At 37.0% G+C, this 25023-nt stretch overlaps 1 protein-coding gene across 1 annotated transcript in view; it reads right to left on the bottom strand.

The window, feature by feature from the left end:
• COL11A1 (collagen type XI alpha 1 chain) overlaps positions 1-25023 on the bottom strand; it is a 134026-nt gene that overhangs the window by 48344 nt on the left and 60659 nt on the right. Inside the window, exons 18-35 of the mRNA XM_058843143.1 lie at positions 24768-24821; positions 21411-21464; positions 21235-21279; positions 19873-19926; positions 19741-19785; positions 19256-19309; positions 18749-18793; positions 17551-17604; positions 15448-15492; positions 13895-13948; positions 13747-13791; positions 9220-9273; positions 8207-8314; positions 5514-5567; positions 2466-2519; positions 319-363; positions 142-195; positions 10-54 (exon numbers count right to left, since the gene is read on the bottom strand). Coding sequence (XP_058699126.1) covers positions 10-54; positions 142-195; positions 319-363; positions 2466-2519; positions 5514-5567; positions 8207-8314; positions 9220-9273; positions 13747-13791; positions 13895-13948; positions 15448-15492; positions 17551-17604; positions 18749-18793; positions 19256-19309; positions 19741-19785; positions 19873-19926; positions 21235-21279; positions 21411-21464; positions 24768-24821 — 963 coding nt within the window. The remainder of the gene's footprint in view (positions 1-9; positions 55-141; positions 196-318; positions 364-2465; positions 2520-5513; positions 5568-8206; positions 8315-9219; positions 9274-13746; positions 13792-13894; positions 13949-15447; positions 15493-17550; positions 17605-18748; positions 18794-19255; positions 19310-19740; positions 19786-19872; positions 19927-21234; positions 21280-21410; positions 21465-24767; positions 24822-25023) is intronic.

Here is a 25023-nt window from a genome sequence, read left to right as displayed (position 1 = left end):
TTCACAAACCCTTTCGCCTGGTGGGCCAGGAGGACCATCATTGCCTGAAGTGCCCTGGAAAGGAAAGAGTATGTTCAAGGATTTACATTTATTTAAAATAAATAGCCTGTAGCCAATCTATACAGTGTGCTTGACAATTACCTTTGGACCTGGTTTACCAGTGGGACCTCTGGGACCTCTTGAGCCTCTTGGACCCTGTCAATTTGATACAAATACACTTGATAATAAAAACTGGATATTATAATCTAATAAAAGTAATTCACAGTATAGTGGAGGCAACTTACACAAGCTTCTACATTGCAAATCAAAAGAACTTACTGTTGGTCCTCGCTGTCCTCTGGGTCCTGGTTTGCCATGCAATCCCTGGAAAGAAAAGTTCACAGAAATCATCTTAGCAGTCACTCTGTTAGTGAGATAAAGTTTTTTTTACTGAAGTGTAGGCAGAGAGCAACTCCCTTAAGTTTAAATGTTATTTTACTTCTAACTATCTACTTTGCATTTCAATTTACAGAATCATGGTCCTTGATAAAACTGGTTATCTTTCTGAGTTCACTGAGACTTGTAGCTAAGTGCACTAAATTTGCCTGAGAGTCAGATTCTTTCAGAGGCATTAGACCATTTTAAACTACATTAAAACAGTATTGAAGGTGGCAGAACCCCTCTGCAATACTCTAAAGGAGTAGGCATCGTGAGCAGCCTTAAAAACAAAGTTCCCAGGTTCCTGTGGACAGCTCCACAGGTTAATATTGAAAAGAAAGGGCAAGCCTCTTTTCATTTATAACAGAAATGGACACTGTAATATCTACCAAAATTATGCATACTCAACAGAGATACTTGGTAGAATACCAATACTTAATTTTTTGCTTTAAAATCAATGTGATTTTTTTCTTTAGGCTCTGCACTGCAATGTCTGTGCTTTGTAATGCAAAGTATCTTAAAGTTCAAGAAAGTATTCTTCAGGTAGAGAAAGGAACTTGATGGTACTTTCTCATCTCTGAGGTAAACAAGCCAGCAACAAAAAAATCATCAGAGATGTTTTAGCACAAAGCTGCCTTTTTTATTGGAAACCAATTAAGTGCATTCACCTGTTTTCTTGACAGGTTTTTTTTTCCTTTTCTTTTCCTTTTTTTACTGTTGGTTTTATTTCACTTATCAGAATAAAATTTATGTGTTGTTTTTGAAATGCTACTCAGACTGCGATCTGCTCAAGGACAGGGACTGTCTTTCCTAGCACCTGTATGTGTGGTATCATAAAACACCATGATAACCCTCTAGGCAAGATTAACAATAATATCTGATTGTCATTACAAAACCTACAGTTACGGGCTCATTGATGATCAGCATAATATTTCAGTGTACCAGCGGTTTGATGCTATTAATTAAATAGTTAATACCCTAGCTGAACTTAAAGCTTTATGAAGGCCTGAAAACAAATAAATATAGTAAGATTTTCACCATTTTTAGCCTCCTGTTTGATCCTATCATTTTGCTTTTTTTTCAATCTGCTGCCTTTATTAGCAGTTCCCTCATTTCTTTACAACACAGATGAACTGAGCATTGCTTTGTTGCTTGTGCCTGTACATAACAACACAGCTAAAATAATACAAGGACAACTTAGACTGTACATAAGTAATGAGAATCCTATTGGATTTCATTTATTTCCTCTTAAAATAATGAATTTCTGTTTTTAGAATAGCAATCTATATTACCTATTTGACTTGATGTTGCTATCAGCTATGAATTCTGAGTCATCTCTTAATTTCACCATCTTTCTAACATACCCTGCTATAGTCAATTGAGTTTCAGAGACAACAGCACAGTGACCTTCTTTCTCACTTATTTTTAATTGTTATAGTTTAAAGAACATGCATAACACATTTCCCCTCACCTGCTTCAAGCAAACAAAGCAGCAGAAGGTGTAATTTTACATGTTTAAAATATATGTAATAGCACATGTTCTTCATTTGTCTGGTATATTTTGCCTTTTTGAAACTAAGCCTAAAAAACCCCCCTTTGTGGCAAGTCAGAATATTAATGAAATACAAGTTGAATTTCCTTGAGGGTAAATTGTAGCAGGATAATTCATGGGATACAGGAAAATAGTTCTTGCCAACTCACTCAGCTATACTGTCTTAAAAAAACCCCAAATCCTTCAGCAAAGGTGATTTTTAGCCTCTTTTTCAAATTATATAATTATGGCAGTATGTGCAGCACGAAAGTGTCCAAGTTCTTGTATTTAGTATATTATAGATTATATTTAGTATATTTAGATTAATACCTTAAAGATTTGTAAATAATTCATCAGTATGTCCTGTTTTACATAAAGATAGAGGTCCATCTTGAATGTGAAAAGCCTGTTTTTATCATTCTTTAGATAGTAACTTGTATCCTTAGGTTTCAGTCTTTTCCCCTAGTGCTGAATTTTAGAAGTTAATTAAGTGTTATGCAAGAATGAATTATCATACCCTTGCACCTTTCTCTCCATTGGCACCTGGAAATCCTGGGAAACCAGTTGAGCCCTATGCAAGAAAGCAATGCAAATGTCAGAGGATTATATAAATGCAAATGTCAAGAGCAAAACAGTGGTAGAGCCAACATTTAATGGACACATAAAACACAACCCCAAACTCATGTACATTGTACATGTCAAACTTGCAACTGTGACAGCTGTAAATAAACTTATGAAAACTGTAAATAAACTTACCATAATGCCTCAAGTCCAGAAAGCATTAAAAAAAAAAAAATCAATGCATAGAATGGACATTATTTGTCATCTTATTAGACAATAAAATATTCATTAAATCTGCACCTTTTTTTTAAAGTAGGAAAGTAATAATAAGTAACAGTCCTCTAGAAATAACTGTATCATAATGAAGACAAACAAACAAGGCCTGGTTGCCTCACAGTAAGATAACTCTTTTAAAAGATAATTACAGAAAATGGTAAGGATTTGCCACATCCTCTATTCACTTTACTGAGCTGTAAATTAATTACTTCTTTATTCACTATAATGGACAGTTTCATTTAATTGATCCATGCAACTCATACATAAGCAGAATTTACGAGATTATCTGACTTGAAACTGCTCTCAGCTCTATTCCTCCTCCTTTTTTCCTCCCCTTTCCTTCTGCTGACTGCCCATTCCAATGGGAACAGTACTGTTTTCTTCTTTGCTTCTGGCATAGAGGTTTGGTGGGACAGTAGACTTTTTACCTTCTTAATTTTCATAAGGAACTTGGGATCAAGGAGGTGATAATCATGGTAAGATACACTTTTAACTGACTGGTGATGAAAATTAAGAGAGTTTTTTTTGTTTGGTCAGCCACTAAAATTTACTGGCCAGAGTCCCTGCTGTCACAATGCATCTATGTCAGTGCAGCTTGCTGTTAGCATTTAGGGGCAAATAAAATGCATATAACAAAGCCCTAAAATACAATTTCTTGGTGCTCTTTGAAATGAACATTTTTTCACTTTTTATTTCTCTTGTTCTTACTCCTGTTTTTCCTCTAATGAATCTGGTTTTACATAATCATTCCAATTATCCATAAAAGACTTAGAGGCAGTACAACTTCACTAACACAGATTCTAATGAAACCCTTACTGATATTGACTGGTGGCAGAAAAGTAATATTTTTCTTCCTTCCCTTTCCTTTTATATTCCTTTTCCTTTTACTTTCATTCTTACTTCTTAATTTTTCACTAGTTGTAATTTTATATAAGAATAAAACTAAAAATTCTAGTCTGGGAAGTCCAAGCACATACTTTACAATTAAAAGGATGGAAAAAAGCCAGACCAAACAATGGGGCACTAGTAGTCACGGCTTGGTTGTAAATATCTTCATGTAGAGTTTTTGCAACTGTGCTAATCAAGAGGACTGGATCGGAGAGAAAAAAAAGTGTGCTGAGAATTATCAGATAATAGGAGAACTCTGAAAACAATTCTCAGAAAAAAACTTAATGAAAACAATTATCAACAAAAATAATGATGTCAGCTTTCTTGACAATACTAGGACAAGATTTCCTATTTGTTTTACATAGCTAATACATTTTTCTGGTGCTTTTTTCTCACTCATGTTTATTTGAACTGGCCTGTGACTCAGTTTCCAAAGAAGTCGCCAGTGAGTTATCTATTGTAGATGTCATTCATCTTTCTTGGAAATTCAAGCAACAAATTAGAAGAGCAATAGTGAATGCAGCTTCAGAACTGTTTTCAATTTTAATGTGATAAAAATGTAATGCAATGAAGCTCTTGGTCAAGTCTTTGTTTAAAAAAGAAGAAATCAACTTTTATTTGAAATATGACATAATTTTTGTTCTTCAAACTGAATAATGTAAAACTCTTATCTTAGATTTTTCACAACACAATTCTAAAGGAGAACAATGACACTAAGATCTCAGACATTTTGAGTTAAGAAACTGAAGCCAAAACCCCTGTGCCTTTCAAGGTGAATAGTTTTCATGAGTACTTTTAGCAGTTCTAATATTTTTAACTGATGCAGTGTTCAGTGAATAAGCATTCTTCAGGTAGCCTACTCACTTGACTAAAAAGGGTCAAAGTATAGGGCAGAGTCAGAACAGCCCTTTGCCAGTCAGGAAGTTGTATTTCATCCAAAACCCCCCATAATTTCAAATGGAAATAGACATAAATCCAAAGTAGAGCAGAATTGAGGATTTTACTGCAGGTTGATTGTTCAGGTGTGTAGGAGTGGTAAGGGATTCTTTTACTTGTGGTATTTACCTAGGTGGGTCTTCTTTGGGAGGGGCTGGAGCTACAATGTCTCCCTAATGGTCTCCCCTACACAGTGTCTGTAGAACTTTACTTTTATTCCATCTTTTTTCTTTCTATCCCAGAAAAGAGATCCTAAAATTAATTTAACCTGCCCATTTCCTAAAGATGTGTTAGGATGAACATGATAGGAATTTGTTTCATAAAAATGTTTTAAACCAGAAGTCCCTGTGTGGTTTTCTATTGCAATCCAAATATGTAAAGTAGCTGAAGGATAGATATAGTCACTTAAATTCACTAAGGATTGTGTTTTGTCATGTTTGTCTTAAAAGAAACTAAAGGAAAACATGAAGAAAATTGTAAATGATACATTTCAAGGAAATATGGTTTATTCCGTGGAAGAAACAATAATCACACAAATGGAATCCCTGCACCACACTGAAAATTCCCATCAATACCAGCATCCATTTAGCCAATATAGTGCCAATTCTCTTTCAAGAATGTCAGCAATTCCTTCCTTTTCCAATTGCTGGCACAATACAACTCAGAAGAAGATGCTAAAGGGTACTATATTAAGAAGAGGAAAGATAGTGCTCCATTAAAAGCCTGACCTAGGGGATCCCACATTGTAGAAGATTCTACTTCAGAATATGACCGTCAAAAAAGAAAATGGGAAAATTTTCATTTTTTTTGATGTCCACACTCTGCTTCCCCAAACACAGAAATGAAGTAAGTGCCATTGTGACCAGTGTCAAAACACTCAACATATAGCTCATTTACAGCTCACCTTTGGACCTTGTCTTCCTGGATATCCTGGCAGTCCGGGTACACCAAGCTTACCCTGCAATGAGAAGGCAGTGTTAAATTTTACTGTATCCTCCTTTGTGGTTCAGCAAGCTTCCATACAAATAATTTTTCCACAACACAGAGTGATGATACTCTGTGGAATATAATATTAAATTAAATCAATTTCTCACTTTCATAATTAATCACCAGTGGGCTTAGTGTTCCAAATGTAAACAGAAATCCCTCTCCAATGATTGAATCCAGAGAAACCTCGAAGATTTTTTCCTCCATGAAGTACTGTGCAGTTCTATGTGGTTGAGATCATCAAACAATAATTATTCTCTAAAAAATCAGGTTGTTAATAGGTTTAAGTGAGAAGAAATTATTTTTAATTAATACTGTGTGATGGTTGACTTTCATGAACAGGCATTTGAAGAATCAATTATTTTCTTGAGTAGTTCTAAACTGAGACTATGATAAATTATACCCCAATGGTTACTTGCTGACAATGGATTTGTCAACAACCATTACCAACTTGCTATGTTCAGAACAGACTGATCAGCACTGACATCAACTATTCCCAGAAATGAAATACAGTACTCTACTCCATTGAGCTGGTCTCTTTAGACCTCTAGAGGATGAGTGATGGCCTGCCACTTTCAAAGACAAGGGAAAGCAGCTCCAGACTTTGAAAGATGGGAACTCTGGGGAAGAATTTCTCTATGTTCTAGAATATCAAGTTTAGGAGAAGATCTCAATGGAAAAGATGATTGTAAAGTACCATATGGTACTCTGCAGCAATCATAGATAATATAAAATAGGAAGGAGAGACTTGCATAGGGAAGGAAATTTCCCCAAAAACGTCTATTAGTAAAAAGCCCCACATAAATAAATAAACATGTTGAGCATTATCATATTCATGTAAGCACATGTGTCTGGTGAGACATTATTGAGAACAATTTTTACATTTAAGAAACTACTTGTAATGCTGAATACTTATAACCCTGAAACAAGCCACATACATTGCAATGATTTAAATGTTTTGCAGCATGACAGCACATCAAACTCTTGCCAGATTCAGCGGAAGTTTTGCCCCTGATTTTTTGAGTCAGTAAGCCCACTTGCAAGTGTGAATACAGATTATTTTTTTATTATGAGCTCATTTCTGATATGTTCCTAATTTTTTTGGCACCCTACTTGAAATTTCATTAACCAAGCAAATCCAGCTTAAGACCTACTTGGGAAACAGGGTTTTCTTATAATGGAATCAGATGAACATAGAGAATAAGAAGTACTACAGTACTTTATGAAAGTACTTTCCTTACAAGAATATTACTTTTATTACAAGAATAGTACCTTTGCATTAAGTAAATCATAGGAATGATAAGGGAACGAGATATTTATATCTGCTCTTCCTTCAAATATCTTCAAATATCTTCAAATATTGTGGGAAGATCTAAAAGTTCACAATGACTATTCCAGTTTTTGCACTCAAAGACCAGCAGGTTTTTAAGGACCAGCACCAAAGAATTCCTGTCTGACCATTCCATTTTGATCAAGTATCCATAGAATATCTACAGAGGATGTGTGCCTTCCAGTGGGCAAGGAAAGCTGTAAATATTTGTAGAAAAGATAAAACTGTGGGTCTAAACTTCCAAGGCCAGCTACTAGAGTTATTAACACCAACATTTTTTTTCACAATCTTCTGATATTTAGGGCGTCAGATTCTTGTATACTGTGAGAGTCCCAAATATGTCACAGTGAAGAAGAAATGGTTGAAAACCTATATTCATAGTGAGTAATTTGAATAAGAAAAACTAGAAATAACTCAAATTTGAATTTAAAAACTACCAAGTATTAAAAAAAAGGATTGTTTTGTTTGATTTGGTTTATGCACCCTCCATCCTATGGGAGAACTAGAATTGATGTTATAGCTCACCAAAAAATTTAAAGGGAAATATTTTCATCGGTATCTTCTCACTTAAGTGATATATATTTACTTTTATATGTATATAGCATATACATTTTTGAACCACCATTTTTATGTTATTTTATATTATCATATTTCTCCAGTTATTTATAATACTACTGCTGAAATCACCTTTCCTTTCTGACAGTACCCACACACACATTTCTCAGCCTCCTTTCCATCCTGTATACCAAACTCAAATGGTTTTGTTGAAGCCAGGATTCTACAGAGATTTTTACTTTGTGCTTGATCTCTCTTTTTTCACCATCCTTTTATCAGTCCCCCCTCTTAACAACCCCTTTCCCTTTTGGCAACCCTATTCTGGATTTTTATTCAGGAAATGTTTTCCATTTAAAAAAAAAATCCAAGTCACCATTTGTTGTAGTATGACTCAATATCAATTCACTCTTCAGCAGCACCTTTATCCTCCTTTGTGCCCAGCTATTTTATTTGTATTGAGTTTTCCACAGCTGGCATGCACTGTATGTAATTTGGGATAAGAATGGAGCTGCCTTATGTTCTGGTGGAGTACTACAATGTCTCTTTCTATACTTACAAGATAAGGATTCCCAGTCCTTGATCAAATGGGAACTCCAGTGGTCTGTTGCAGCAGTGTCACAAAAAGACTTTGCAGATCTAAGGGCTTATTTCTGAGTGATGGAGATTACGGGTTCCATCTATGCTATGAAGCAATGGCATGCTTATGTTGATTTCTGGCTACTGACCTTTTCCCCAGCTGGACCAGCAGCACCTGGGTCCCCAGATGGACCTGCTCGACCTTTTGGACCTTCTGGGCCATCTTCTCCTCGTGGACCTGGCTGACCAATTTCTCCCTAAAATACAACAATGGCCTTCATGCATATATTGGGAAGATTACCTACAATTGCTTGAAAATAAATTTTCAGTAAACCTAAACAGAGAATAGAATCATAGAATAGTTTGGGTTAGAAGGAACCTTTAAAGGTCATCCAGGCTTCCTGCAGTGCACAGGGGCATCTCCAAATAGATCAGGTTGTTGTAAGCCCTGTCCAGTTTCCTATTAGAAAAATTTCACTACTTATGTTCATTATATAAATGCAAATATATAAAAATTAGGCATATCACTTTCAGAGTGATATTAGGAATATCACTTTCAGAGTGGTCTTGCCTGAAGACAGCTGCATTTGAAAAGGGTATTTTTATTTTTCCTTTCCTAAATTTTTGAGAAGGCACCCTGGCAGTCCATAGAAAGAGAATTGTCTTTAACTAAGTACTTATGTGGCTACCATCTTCACAGTTATTTATGTACACAGACTACAGACACAGGCCAGGAGCCACTTATGAAAAGCTTTTTTACAAACTTCACGACACTTCCTATAGTTGTGGAAAGGAAGTAATTGCTCATTGGGCTAAATAAACAGCAATTTGGCAGAGATGTGCAAAATGTTGGGCTGGAATGGAAATATCTTTATCCTTGATAGATAATTTTCCTCAGGCAAATACTGGAAATCTTGGAATCTGGAAAAGGACATTCTCTAAGAAGAAGCTCAGTGAAAAGGATATTCACGACTGACATTCTCTTCCTCCTTGTGATTGTGCCATTTTTGATTCACAAAAATTATATTTCTGGATCAAATTTGTGCATGCACAGGGAATAGAAATATTTTAAATACTAGCCTTTATTTTATTTTTGATTTATTTGTTCACTTCAGTGATCCTTCCAAAAAATAACAGTTTAGAATATATGGGCTATGCTTACCCGGTCACCTTTAAGACCCATGTCACCTTTAAATCCTGGAAAACCATCTTCACCCTAAGAAAGGCAGAAATGCATGTAAAGACTTAGTAACATAGAGGAACTTTTTTTTTCCTGAAAAAAAGGTAAGAAGATAATTTCATAACAGATGAAAATAACCTGTGTAGGTAAAGTGGGGACTTCAGACACCAGAAAATCTAATCTGGCTACTACTGCTTTATAAAAAATACATCAGTGCACTACACAAAATGAATTTTAAGTTTGGAAATTCTTAATACCAGTTGTTCAAAAATCTACTTAAAGGTAGAAACAATATCATTACTCTGTTTCAATATGAATTGTCATGAAAAGTCCTTTCTTAACCACTGTTTTTGATTATTATTCTTTTAATAGTCATGCATTAAATGACATTTAAAAATTGGTGACAAATAAATCAGCTTTATTGTTTTGATAGAAGAATTTCCCTCTTAAGTAGTTTTTATTTTAATCTAGTGCCTTAATAGAATCATGAAAGGAATCAAAAAGTTGACTGCTTGTAACGTCTTAATAAACTGACACAAAACCCAAACATAATAATGTTTATAACTTAAAAGAAGGAGTGATCTCTATACAGCAGTTTGATATGCTCAGCCCTGCCCACTCTCATTGGCTGAAGTGATTGAAAGAAAGTAGAAACAAAATAAGCATTAAGACTGAATCCAAATGGGTGCACATTATTGCTATTTCTAATAAAATTATTTATTTACTGTCTAGCAAATTCTGGCAGGGAATCTACTCCAAGCAATTTAATTGGTCTCCACGTTGAAGTGCAAGCACAGTTTCATTTACATGTGTATGAGTTAGCTCAGATACAAGCAGAAATCTCCAGATGTGTTCAGCAGAGTTGTTTAAGTCTTGCTCCAGCATAAACTGATCAGCTTGTGGCTCTCTCTTTCTGAAGTTTAATATGTCCAAGTGATTGTCAAGTCCTGTGATTTGGCCACAACAACCCCTGCAGTGCTGCAGGCTGGGGATGGTGTGGCTGGACAGGGCCCAGGCAGAAAGGGACCTGGGGGTGCTGGTGACAGCAGCTGGACATGAGCCAGCAGTGTGCCCTCAGGGCCAAGAAGGCCAAGGGCATCCTGGCCTGGATCAGGAATAGTGTGGCCAGCAGGAGCAGGGAGGTCATTCTTCCCCTGTACTCAGCACTGGTGAGGCCACACCTGAGTGCTGTGTCCAGTTCTGGGCCCTCAGTTTGGGAAGGACGTTGAGACGCTTGAGCGCGTCCAGAGAGGGCAACGAGGCTGGTGAGGGGCTGGGAACACAAACCCTGTGAGGAACAGCTGAGGGAGCTGGGGTTGTTTAGCCTGGAGAAAAGCAGACTCAGAGGTGACCTCATCACTCTCTACAACTCCCTGAAAGGTGGCTGTAGTCAGGTGGGGGATGGTCTCTTTCTCCAGGCAGCAGCTGACAGAACCAGAGGACACAGTCTTAAGCTGTGCCAAGGGAAATACAGGTTGGATATTAGGAAACGTTTTTTACAGAAAGGGTGATAAAGTATTGGAATGGTCTGCCCAGGGAGGTGGTGGCGTCACCATCCCTGGATGTGCTTAAAAACAGACTGAATGTGGCACCCAGTGCCATGGTTTAGTTGAAGTTAGGGCTGAGTTGGACTCAATGATCTTGAAGGTGTGGGGAGCTAGGGCCCGGCACTCGGAAGATAGCGGGATGTAACGGAAAGATAGAGTCACCCCCCTCCTCCATAGTTTATGGTAATGACCCCTGTAATTAGCCAATAGCACCTAGCTGTGATGAAAGCAGATGGGAGTGACACTGTGAACCTAGGTTATAAAGTGTCAAATTCTTCAGCAATAAACGCCATTTTTGCCATCCATCACATTGGTGTTGTGTGCAAATGGACTGAGTGACCTGGGATTGGTCACTGTGCCATTCCTGAATCAGGGTGTCTGCCTCACAGAAGGCAGCATGAAGGTCTCTTCCAACCCTGTGATTCTGTGTGATTCATCATAAAACTATTGTTCCAAAATCCAGGCAACAAATATTCCGTTTTCATCTGATGCTTAGTTGTAACATGGCAGCAAAGATCTTTGAGATAAATAATAACATAGTAAAACATTTTACTATGATGCTATGAGATTTTTATATGCTAAAGTAATACTGCTGACTTAAAACATGAATAATATTTGGACTGTCAATAAAACTAGGAGTGACAATATGCTCCACACTGAAGAAAAAAACAAAACAAAAAGAAGCAAGCAAGCTTTGTATTAGTACTCATGTTCAAAAAGAAGTTTGCTTTTTGTATTCCTGGGTCCACAAAAGTTTTATCTTCTCCCTGATCACCAAGTGAAATGGACTGCAGAGCTAAAGCCATTTTTAATTTGGAAGTAGTCATACAGTATGCAACAATAATCCTAAATAAGTAGATCTTCTAGTGGTAAACAACTCAAAATAGGCAAGCAGGCATCAAAAACCAACCAACCAACCAACCAAACACAACAACAAAAAATAAACTAAAAAACCAACACCTCAAACAAGCAAACAAAAAAACCAAACCAAACCAAAAAAAATCCAAACCAAACCAAAAAACCCCAAGCAAAACAAAACAAAAAAACCCAAAACAAATCAAACAAGCAAATATAGTTTTTCAATAAAATGAGCTAATGTAAAAAAAAACAAAAACAAAACCAAAAGAGGTGACACTATAATTCATTGAAAAAAATATACTAAAAACAAGTCTAAAAGCAGTTTTCCCATGCTTTCTATATCATGAAACAAAGTTTTATGTGATCATCTTATATTGCATAAATTAAAAATTTAAGATGGCTTTTCTTAGTATTTAGAAAGAAATTAAAAAGGCAGTGTGAAGACTACATCACAAAAGCTGCATTTGTAAAAGTTGCTCAGCTATGGCCAGGAATATGGACAGTAATAATTACATGAGAACCTGGACTGACCATGTGCAACCACTGACCAAATGGCTGCCAAATGAACTGAATCTCTTCTTCAGCTTTCACTGTGAGGTTCCAGCTGTTGAGATCTACAAGAGGCTGATTTCAGTCTGTGTAGGAGGAGAGAGCTGGATGCTCTATTTCCTCCTCTGCTGGTAACAAAAAACAAAATAGCTAGAGTTCTAGTCACATGTAGTGGTCAGTACAGAGATAGGTCTCCTCTGATATCCCTGGACCACTCCAGATCTGTGGGGCTTCCCTGAATGAAAAGGTTATTTATTTAATTCTCTTGCAGTGCTATTCCCCATGTTATGGCATCTGAATAATTACAATAAAAATAGGCCTGTGAACACACCCCTGAAGTACTGAGAGAATAATGAAATATTTTTGTGTGACCTTTGGAGGTATTCAGTAGAATTCACTATCTTACTGCAACTGTGAGATCAGTTTTAGGAACACAGAAGTATTGTAGACATTGTGATAATCAGTATTCACTGATATACACAGATATATATATACACACATATATGAAATGTGTTTATATACAAATCCTGTATTTTGTCCAAGCAGGATATTAATCATCCAATAAGGCACAAGAGAAAACTGGGGTTTTGAACTGTCCAGTCTCCATGGATGTTAAACAGACTCTTTTTCAGCTTAGATTTAATGAGCAACTTTAAAATGAGCATGCAGTCTAGACAAACTGTGATTTAGGAAGGCTTGAAAATATACAGCAGCTCTTAGCATCTGAGCCAAGTTCTGAATCCAGGCTTTTTGGCAAGACTAAGTCTCCTTGCTTTAGAAATATCTATAAATATCTATATACCTATATATATATACACACATATATATTATCCAGCAGAGCCACAAGAGTGGATTTGCCTGTGTGGTCAGGAGGTGACTGATGGTGTCTGTTGTGTCTCTTATTTTGAGTGCTGAAGGAAGTGTGACTTTAAACCAACATTGGCTGCAGTGTCAGCCACCGCAGACCATCAGGAGTCAGCCCAGATTGCAGTGGTTGGTGTTTGCTCTAGGAAGAGCTTTACGCACAGAATTAATGGTATCAGGGGAAATAAGAGTTTTCTTCAGATTTTATATATATGGATCTGACTGGGGCTGTCCATCACTTCGGCAAAGCCAAAGATCTGGGACAAAATGCCTTGAGTCTAGAGCCCAATGTACATAAAAAATACAGATCTATCTTAGGGCTCTACCAAAACAGATTAAAAACAGTATTGTCACCACAAATCTCTCTGATGCACAAGCCTCTCAATACCCACTACACTACCTACTAATAAGGGAGGGGATGTCTAATTCTCTACTCAAGGCCACTTTAGAGAGTAGCTACCTAAACACATACAAAGAGGATTGAAAACTGTTCTTTTAACTGAGGGTTTTATATTCACTTTGTACCAATATAAGTAACCACGAAGGTCGCTGATTTAGGCACTGGGCTGGGTATGTCTTTAGAGAAAGGCAAAAATAAATTCACTGCTGTGAGATAAAGCACACTGCAGTAAAGGAGACAAAAGGGGCTGCAGTGTAAAAAGGGAAAAGAATTAACTGAAGTCAAATTTACCTTTTCACCTTTGGATCCCTTGAGTCCACGTACACCATCAGCACCCTAAAGGAAGATTATAAAAGGTGTGAGAGGAGGAATCCAGTGAGATTCAAATCGAGTGAGATTCAAAAGGTGTGAGAGAAGGACTCCAGTAACTCAATCTTACCTTTACACCACGAGGACCTGGATATCCAATTGGACCCTGAGGACCTGGAGGCCCCTAAAAGATATTGAAGCAAAGAACCTTTGTTTGTACAGTTTTTGATTAGCAAGCAGTTCTCTTCAGAATCTAATCCTTATTCTTTCACTATAAGGTATGAGACAGCAAAATAACTGGGCTGCATGCCACTAAGAAAAGCTAAGACATTAAAAAGCACCATTAAATTATTAATAGAATAATGAACTTGTATTAACTTGCTTGGGAAGCATCTATCCATAACATAAATTATCTGAAACAATGGTAATTTTAAAAAGGAACAAACAAACAAAAATATTCCAGTGAGAAAACAGTGGTGTCTTATTGGAGAAAATTTATAGGCTAATTATGATGATGACACAAGTCAAAAATAGAAACCAAAATAATGGGAATAATAAAAATCATGGTCTTAAAAAGAAAGAACAAAAAAGACACCCCAAGCCTGGAAATCTAAAAGGCTCATGGTATTATCAATATTGACTGGTGCCTGGATCCTTTTAGTGACATTTTGCTGAGTATTTTAAAGATGCTCAACCTGGATCTATGCAATCTGATGGCAGGGCCTAAAGAAACTGAGTTCTGTGAAGAGTGGAAGCCTGGAAATGTGATAGCTCTGTCCAAGGCTGAGCTGCTCTGCTGATTCTCCCATGTCTGAGATTGACAGATAACAAAATCTTTTACTAATGGTGACACTGACAGGGTTTTTTCCTCTCTCCAATGTGTCTTTTCACAAAACTTTCAGACTGTTAACATCTCTGAGAAACTGAACTTTCTATCAAATTTGGCTGAAATTGATCAGTAAATTCAAAAGACAGAAGAACTGGCAGATGGCCACGTCTGGACTTTCAAAACATTAACGCTGTGTGTAAACTTTATTTTCTTAAGAAATCAGGATAAAATTTACAAGTCTTCTACAAATAATAACATTTTTGACAAATATAATATGCTGATGTCAGTGGCGCTGTACTTTCTGAAATGTCCTGTTAATTCACTCACCCTGTAATTCAGAATACAGCCTTTAGTGCTGCTATTGAAAGCTGAAACTGAATTGAGGTGCTATAAAGGGTAAGCAGAACACTTTAAAGAGCTCCAAGGCCCTTTCAGGGTTTCATAAGGTAAAAAAAAAAATACACTGACATTGAGCTGAAGATGACCTAAAATTGCACAGTGTCTGCATGTATTTTTATACCTTCAAAAAAAGTAGGCTCTGAAAAACACTTGTGAGTACTCCATAAAACAGAATTGAAAACTCAGAATATCTGCAAGTAGTTTGCATGAAGTGTGTGGAGCTTTGCCAACTCCAAGATGAGGTTTGATTTAAAAGAGTAATCTTTATATTATTTACAATTTCTAATATTTTTATATATATGTTTGTCTGAGAAAATATGCTTTCAATGTGTCATGGGTTTTTTATTGTATTCCTAAATAGTTCTTGTAAGCAATAAATATGTCATAAAGATTAAAAAGTACCAAAATTTTTCTTGAAATTTATGCAAAAAAAATGGAAAAGTTTTAAAACTTACCAATGCCCCTTTATCTCCAGACTGACCCTCTTTGCCAGGGTGACCCTGTTTAAGAGAAATATATCTGAATTGAAAAGCAATAATTTTTAAGGAGTGACTTTTTTATAAAAATACAATTATTTAAACATTTGAATTTCAGGTCATTAATCACATATCTTCTATATTAGAATGGACACACAAAATTTTGAGGAAAGGTTTTACTTTCAATACCAATTTACTTTACATAACAAAAGAAAAACTGGACAATAGTTACATTCATGTCAATATTTTCAGGAATATGCTGACCAGTCCTTCAGTTTAGTTAATGTTTCAGCAGTAAGAGGCTTTTAATGCGAGAGACTCTCACCTTTGATTTTGAAACAAGGGTAATTTATTTTGTAGCATGAAGAAATTCCTAGAAATATTTTTAAATTACAGAATTTATCAAAAGATTCAATAGAAGGCTGATTTAGTTTCAATGTTCTATGTCTTTATTCTAAACTGTGGCTTGTTTTTTAAACAAAATAAATTCACATTTTAGACTTTGCTCTATATCACTGACATCAATACTACAGCACTCAAAACATTAGCCAAGTCACTTTTCCTTTCTTACAAAATTTGCATTTAAATTGCAAAACTTAAGGACAATTTAATGAAGCTAAAGATGAACAGATAATTGTGACTAGGCTGCAGGAGGGCAGCTGTGAGGGGACATAGCTGGCACACTGTTCCAAACTGACCAGGGAAATACTCCATTCCATATGATGTCATACTCAGTAATAAAAGCTCAGGGAAAGGAGGAGGAAGGAGGACATTCATAACCATCTTCCCAGCAAGCGGCTGGCCAGCTGCCTGCAGATTGGCAGTAGTGAATGAATCCCTTATTTCACTTTGCCTGTGTGCATAGCTTTGTTCCACTTATTAAGCTGTTGTTACCTCAGCCCAGGAGTTTTCTTGCCTTTGCCCTTGTGATTCTGTCCCTGCCCTGCTGCGGGAGGAGTGAGCCAGTGAATGAGTGCTTGGCTGCTGAGTGGCATCAACACCCCACAGCAGGGCTGTGGATCAGGGACAGACCTGTGCTCACACCTGATTATCTCTTACAGCATTTCCCCCCTGCTTTGAAAGATGCAGGTGACAAATAATGCTTGTGTTTGGAAATGAACATTGTTTCCAGTATACAGGAAAGAATAAGGGGAAATTTTCAAATGTTTAGACAATCATTCAAGACACAGACACTCAGCTGGACTATAATTGTATGCTTAACATTTCCCATTAAATTGGTACTTTGGCAGACAAAAGGGTAGATTGTGAGAAACCTGGGAACAGTTCTGTATTTGCAATATATTTGCAATGACCTTGTTAAGCCTTGCTAAAAGTCAGGTTTAAGAAATGCAGATTTCACCTAAAAGAAAAATTTTAAGGGACAATTGCATGGGGAGGATATACAAGGTCTCAGAAATAATATTGTCTAATGGCTTTTAGTGGCATAAAAAAATTACGTTTTTGCTGCAAGAAAACAGGTGTATGGCATGCCCTTATGGACAATGATTCCATTTAAGCTGAATGCCTAAGCTATGCTGCTTAGAGCGATTACACTCTCTGTTCTCATGAGCAATTGCAGCCTCAGAGTGAAGCTGAATCCCTTGGAAATCACAAAGTTTGTCTTAGGTGTGTCCCAGTCTAGACAATGCAAGAAGCACCTCAAACACATAATATGTACCAGGAAGCTGAGAAAGATGTGGTCTGTTCCATGTTTCCTCAGAGAACAAGTGGTGAGCATTTTTACAGGTGATTTGCTCTGCCAGACTGACATGGTAGGGTACAGTGGAACAGTATCTGGCCCTTTGTGTGTTAGTAGGTTATTTATACATCCCTGAAGATGTTTCAGATGCATTTCCTCATCTGGGACCACATTTTAAAAACCCACAGATGTTTTTAGCAGCTGCTTCAAAAACTTAATTCTCAGTTTTAACAGCTCAAATGATACAGGGATTTTAGACAGATTTTATAATGCTGTTGCCAACTAGGACTACCATTTTGTTTTTGTAACACAGGTATCCAGAAGTATTTATCACTTAGTAAAAGTAGTTAAACATTCAAATGATTAAATATTTCTTTACTTACAGGAGGCCCATCAGAACCGGGAAGGCCAGGGAGGCCAGGCTTGCCCTGTGGTCCCTAAATGCAGTAACAGACACACATCTTAAAAACAATAGCAAACGTGTCCAAAACATGTGACCCTAAGAGCTAAGGATATAAAATGCAGTCATACCTAAATCCCTTGAAATGGATATCATGGATATGCTAAAAATAAAACTAAAACCAGAATGACACTTTCATACCATCTATAAGAACAAGGCCAGTTCTTAAAATCTTTAGCCTACAAAAATGATCCATAATTTTCAATTAGATGCTTGCCTGAGAACAGGCTTCAGGAATTACCCTATGAAAGTGCACACATATAACACAAGGTGGGGAAGAGTTCTCCAGTGTACAAAATTAAGTACTATTTAGAATTTCAGGAATAAGAGGATTCACCAATGAAAGTTATCAACAAGTACAAGAGGCAAAGAGCGCAGGGTACAGTACCCAGTGCTCATAGCTGAAGGGCCTGGTGTGCCTTTGTGAAAGCCTGGGAAATGCAGATATCACGGAACTTGTCCATTCTGCTAGAATAATACTGAATCACACTGACAGGTAAAAAGTATTGATTTCTCCACAAGAATAAACAGTGAACAGAAGAAAAATCTAAGAATGAAGTAGCCGGAATTCAGCAAAAAGGGGAGAAAAATAAAATTAGCATAAAATTAAATAGTGACATTTTTTAAATTAATAAAAGACAGGTTTCAAGCCACAAGAACACATGCAAACAGATGAGGAAAAAGCCACCAAAGAACACTACAGTATGCCAATTACTCTGCAGATTTATGTCATAACACAATCCTTGAAAAAAGAACAGAATCAGACTTGAATAGGTAAAACTTTGTTATAAAAAAGAGATTAAGAAAAATAATTTTTGCAGCTTGCTGTGAAATTAAGTAACATACAAGTACAAATTGTTTAATATTGTAGACAGTATTGTATCTGAAGGTATTGATAGAAAATTAATCCAAAATAGAGGCAGGAAGTTATGCTTGTGAAAAAGTGTCTATGAGAGGAAAGCCATTAGGTATTCATTGGTTATTCATTTACTTGATGATTTCAGGAACATCTAATATTTAAATTTAACTTACTATTCCATAAAAGATAGAAAAGCCCTCAAGCTCATAAACAAAGTGGCACAGAACTGACTGTAAAATAACAAAATAATGCTGTAACTTACTTTTTCACCAGGAGGTCCAATAGGACCTTGAGGACCAGGAAGCCCCTGTTAGAAAGAAACCAGTGTGAGAAACCAGGGAGAACAATGTACATACATTCACCCTGCTAAAGGTGCCTCATTAATCTGTTTAAACACACGGGCAAATAAAAGTGGCTTTTTTTTTCCCTTACAGGTTAGATCAGGAGTTTTGTGCTAGCCTTTTGCACAAGCCACTGCTCTGGCAGTAAGTCTGTAACAAGATCCTATTCAGAACCCTCCTCCAGGTGTGGCCATTCCTGCTGCATTCCAGGAACACTGAATGAGTCATTTTTCTCCTGAATGAAAAATCCCTCTGAAATCTTACTTGAAAACTCTGCTCCCACTGCCCTCAGCACATTTGCAGCATTATTTATAAAATCCTTGAAGCTTTATCGGTTTTGCACATGAAAAGCTAACCTTTTAGTAATATCCATTTATTAAACATTTGCTGCACATTACATCGTATTTCTTGAGTTCTTTTACACTTACTTGTGGGCCTGGAATTCCTTGCTGACCAGGAGGTCCTGGTTCCCCTTGAGGACCCTACCATGTAAAAAAATAGTAGGACATTAGGTTTGCATTTCTGCAGTACAGATCTTCATTGTCAGGACTAAAAGGAGTACAAACTCATCTTTGTTTCTCTCTCTTTAAAGTCTACCAGCAACTTTCTCTCCAGTATGAATTTTTTCATGCTAATAAATACCATGACCTTTTCTTTAATAGAGAATAACAGCCCACACATAGGACCTGAGCACTGGAGTCCATGGTGCTAAGGGAGTCTGAAAGAAAACATGGTCAGGCCTTTTGGCTGAAAACTAAGAAACAGAAGCCTTGTCTTTTCCATATAAAATCATAATGAATCCAAATAGTTGACATAAAAGTTTAATTAAATGGAAGGGATGGCATAGTTGCAGGGATGAGAGAATGTGGAAAGCATTCTTAGAATCTTTCTTATTCCCAGTTTATTTACTCACCATGTTTCCCTTTGGGCCTGAAGGTCCATCAATACCTGCAATGCCCTACAACAAACAATATAACAAGAGCCATTTTCAGTGGACTTCCTTTTTCCTTCTGGAAACTGCAAATACTCGACAGCTCATACGTACAGGTTGTCCAGGGGGCCCAGGTGTTCCTCTGGGGCCCAGCAATCCCCGGGGACCCTGCAAGAGAAGAAACCCTTATTGACACTTGCATGATTATTTCTGAACAGAGATGCCTGTGAGCAGGACTGGCCAAAGAATGGAATGAGGAATAGGAAGAATGAAGGGAAGGCAGCATGGGTGTTTAGGAAGAAAGAAAGGAAGGAAGAAAGGGAAAAATTCACTGCTAATAGATTTTCCTCAAGGGCAGTATATTTCTGAATAGGATGTCAGTGGAAGGGCAAGCTGTGATTTAGGCCCTGTATGGTCACTTCAGAGAAAGGTGGGAGATTGATATTTATATTTCCTGGTGCAGAACACTGGCACAGCATCTTCCACTAAAATTCCAGCAGTGTCTTGGCCTGAAGGTCTGACCTGAACAGTAACATACATATTTGTATTCCTTTCTTTTGAAAACATGGTTTATTTATACTACTATTCTAAGTACAAGGGAGTGTTTTTATCTCTAGCAAGGATCCAATAAGTAATTAAAAATTGCTATTAATTTTATTACAATAATACAATGCACTCTGGAGACAAAAATTAGATTATTTGCACTTATCTCTAAAAACTTTCACAAAAGACCAATGGCTATTCTCATAAATAAGGTGGTCTGTAACATAATCTTTTGGTACCAGTTTTCATTATTGTGTCATCATTCCTGCTCTGCTGCTAAAGTAGGCAGAGCTGAGTCTCGAGTCTCCTCATGTATGATACAGTCACAAATCACTGACACTGACTGTATCAGCTTCTTTGTGCTTTGTGAGTAGGCAGTGGTAGATCAGAAATTTAGGGTAAAATTCCCCTTTGTGAGGCTTGATTTCTTGCCTGCAATGCAGAACTCTGTTCTGCAGTGACAGCACCTGCAGAATTCCAACTGACAGGGGTGGAAATTCTGTACGTGCAACAAGTGTAAAATACCCAATGAAGCATGTGTGAAAAAAGAGGAGAACCCAGGCTCTACTTTCTAATAAGTAGATATTTAGGTAACACTTTAAAAGCAACAGGGGCTTGGCTGTATTCTGATGTATCAAGGACAGCAGTGACTGATTTTACACAATTGGGTAAGAAATAGTATTTGTGATTCTGGAAGTTGTATATACCTAGCTGGATATATCCTTGACTTAATTCTAATCCTGTAAGTGGCATTTCAACCCTAACAAAACTGTCCATTTGATTGCTTTTCAGCCAGAAACAGTATTCTCTGTGTACAAACACATGAAATAGTTTTTATACCTGTAATTCAGAACAGTTCAATAGAATGGAAAAATATCTGAATGTGACTTTATTTTTGTAACAGAAACAGAAGAATAAGAAAGAATTGCTTACAGCTTCACCTGGGAGACCTCTTGGTCCAACTTCCCCATCTTCTCCCTGTTTTTGTGCAAAAGGAAAACAAGTCTTAGAAAAAAACCACCACATTTATTGTGTGTTTATTATTGATTTATGAATCCTCATAATATGAGGATTCACTCTAGATTTTTCCTGTGTGAACAGCAACTTACTCTTGATCCATCTTCACCAGGTAGGCCAGGAGGTCCCTGTGGGCCACGGTCTCCCTGTAGGATAAGCAAAGTCATTAAAATAACAGCTGGAAACTTTCTGCTGCTGGAAACAATAATGGATGGGAAGGGAAAAGAAAACAGATATGTCAGCTGAAGTTTGATGCATCAAAACATGTCTTGACACAGTGATACAAATCTGCAAGTTATAGTACTCAGTAAAATCTTTCACTACCTTAGTATAAGAACAGATGAGCATTTTTGAAACAATGAATAATTTTTGTTTGTTCAATTTCATTCTGTAACAAGAGTTGGACTTGGTGATGCTTGTGGGTCTCTTCCAATTTAGAATATTCTGTGATTCTGTGACTGTTTTTTTTGGCCCCAGAACATACACAAGCTATGTCTATGAAAGGTAGTGTTACCCACATTTTCCTTTGTCTCATCACCACCTTCCCTCTCCCCTACACAATGTATTACTGCAGTAAAATGAGACGTGTACATGGAGAAGAAGTTAAGAAACCAGTTGCAGGGCCCAGGAATATACAGAGACTTACTAAACACCTTTTAGAACCACACACCCTGGCACCAGCTACTGAGAGCCTTGGGACTGGTTTGTCTGAGGCTTTGGAAGGCAGCCAGACTTACACACTTCCCCTCAGAGGCTGGGGCTTTTCAGGTCTATATATGCACAACCTCAGTAGATTCTGGACCATACTCTTAGGATTTATTTTTCTTTCCCAGTTCCTAAAGAGAACTTGTGTGCTACAGAGCTGAAACACCACCGACAAACCTCCTTCTGGGCAGCGGGCTTTGAGACTGTGACTTCCTTCTGGCATTGGACAACACCCAACTATTCATGCTGTTTGCCTTAATTTTATCAGTGTCTCCAAGGAGCCTGACCACTGCTGGGGATTCTGGTGGAGATATATGGAGTCACTGTTCAGTGGCTCTGTTCTTTACACTTCCAAACCTTCCTAGAGAATTTTAAGTAACCCTCATATACCCAGAGCACATCCCCCAATACTAGGGATGCTAGGATTTTATTCTACTGCCTTTCTGTCCTCCCCCAGCATTGAAGAGAAAGTGAAATTTTATGAAATGCTCTCTAATACCTTCAAGGTTAACTCATACAGCAATTATTTTGCTAGGTTCTGCAACTACTCTATGTTAACTGCAGGTAGAGAATGTGTTCTTCAACATGTTAGATCATACTTGTGAAAGATGACACACGTGAAGCATGGTCTTTCCTCTGGCTTCTCATTAATATCCAGGTGAAGACTGACTTAGGCTTTCAAATACTGAAATAGTTCATACTCTTAAGGGCTACCTTTCTTTTCTTGCATTCACATGGTAGTTAGATATAGATTGCATTCAGTGTCCTGGTATTGTCATTAGTGAGAACAAAACTTATTATCAGCATTCTCAGTTTTTCAGCTCTATTTCTTCCCTTTAAATGTTCTCTTAAAGCCTGAATTTCTTTTTCCTTGGACCTATTTTAAAAGTATAATGTGTCTTGCTTTTATACTGAAGAAGAGTTGTGCATCTGGTAAAACTAAATAAGAAAAGTTCAAAGTCACAGATAATGGTGTTAAAAGAAATATCACATTGTGTGATGTGATCTGCTCTACACTGGAAGTCCAAGAATCTCATTCAGTAACTCCTGTCTGAAAACTTGTTTTTGACTGAGACATAACCTAGGAGAGACATTCAGTTTGCTACTCATATGTCAATATGACTAATTCTAGAATCAATACTGAAACTTCTACTCTAAAGTTATAGGTTTTCAATATAACTCCAACAGAAGCATTTCACTTGTCTTGCTGTTCATTATTGCAAGCTGAAGAGAGCTGAACATTTGCATTATATGTTGTCACTTTATAAAACTCTGAGAGCTGTAACCATCTTATATCTGGCTTTGAACTGAGCTGCTTTCACCAGGACAATAGTGCACACTTTCACAGAGATTTCCATAGAAACACAAGAGTGTAGTAATTTTTAAATAGTGGGGTGAAAAAATATGAAAAGAAGTCATTCTTTTCATTACTATTTTGAAAATTTAAACCCAAGCTTTTTTTTTCTAATTTTTTGGGGTAGGGTGGGAAGGTGTGTGTTATTTTTTTATTTTGGGATGGAAATATGGAAAAAATTTAATATTTGAAAAAAAAAAAAAAAAAGTCTTTATGACTTGGAAGGCACCACATACAGGTCTAATATTCCAGGCTGAAAAGCAGACACACACTGCCTGACCCAGGGAAAATTTCTGCTCAGCCCTCTGAGTGCAGGTGGCAAATGCTTAATGCTGAGCCCCCTCTGCTGCTGGCCTGCTGAGCACGCTGGGCTTCCATTATGGGATGGCACTGACTGCTTTACACTCTTTAGCTAAGCAGGGATGATGAAAGAGGAGTAAAAAAATTCTTGATGACAGTAGAAGTTCTTTACCCATTGTAAAAGGAACTCAAAAGAGTATCCTCAGATGCTGTTAAGAAGAACATTAGGGTCTGGTAGCCAACACAGCTGAGATTTTCTAGGAAGTACAACTGTGCTTACCCACTGAAGGGTGAGGGTGAGGTAATAATTCCTTGGTCACTGAGCTTTAGCACATTTGGAAATGGATTTGCTGACATTCCCATTCACTGTTTCTTTCATGGTGTGCTGCACTTACCAGGACAACAGAAAAGGAGGGACACTCAGCAGGGTGCTAGCACCTACATTAGTGCTATAAACTGAAGCAGAAATCCCTGGCTGTGATTATTTCTTCACTTTGTAGGGAAAGATGAAGTCTCATTCCATGGATTTGTATGACAAAAGGAAGAAGTACTTTAGTTGTTTTAAATATCTCTAAAAAATTTCCCTAATTTATCTGACTTGACTATGACCTTTCTTTAAGCTGCAGTTGTTGGAATAAGCCTCACTAAACAATTCATTTTGTAATTGACATATTCATATCCATTTTTTTGAGCAAGCTTCTATGCAAGTTAAAATTTGGCATGTTCCTGATACAGAAACTTCATGCTGATTTCCTTTCCCTATTACTCCTTCCTTTAGAGCAATGACTTAAAATCCAACAGGCGAATTCCTGAACTAAGAAAAACTAGAGCAAAACCTAGCTGAAGATGTGTTCTAAATTCTGCAAATATATTTAAACTATAAATGTATATATTTTTTGTAGATTGATATTACTCAAAAGTTTCACAAGGAACACATTGCCTGATAGTACAGCTATTATTTGTAGAGTGAAAAGCTGACATACTGTTTTCACTTTCTCCTCAGTTTTAGTGCTGTTCTTAATGAAAAGTAAATTATTTCTGGGACTCTATTAGTTTGGTGTGGTATAAATGTACATATTTTTCTTCTTACCCGGTTACCTTTGTCACCAGGGAGGCCAGGAAGACCATCAAATCCTCTGTCACCCTAGGAAAGAAATCACAGCTTTAGTAAATGACTGTTAAATTGTCTGAATAAATAGTGCCTTCCCCCTAAAAATTAATTTCTACCCTTGGATTGCATGTACGCTTTTTTTACTGAATGAAACACATGGGGATTAACATATAGATCAAACTCAAAAAATCTGGTTCTACAAATTGTAGCAAGAGAAGATGCCACAGCTTTTTCA

The sequence above is a fragment of the Poecile atricapillus genome, chromosome 7, assembly GCF_030490865.1.
Source record: "Poecile atricapillus isolate bPoeAtr1 chromosome 7, bPoeAtr1.hap1, whole genome shotgun sequence".
Lineage (NCBI taxonomy): Eukaryota > Metazoa > Chordata > Aves > Passeriformes > Paridae > Poecile > Poecile atricapillus.
The sequence above is the reverse complement of the archived record's forward strand: the minus strand, read 5'-3'. Positions and strand labels throughout refer to the sequence as shown.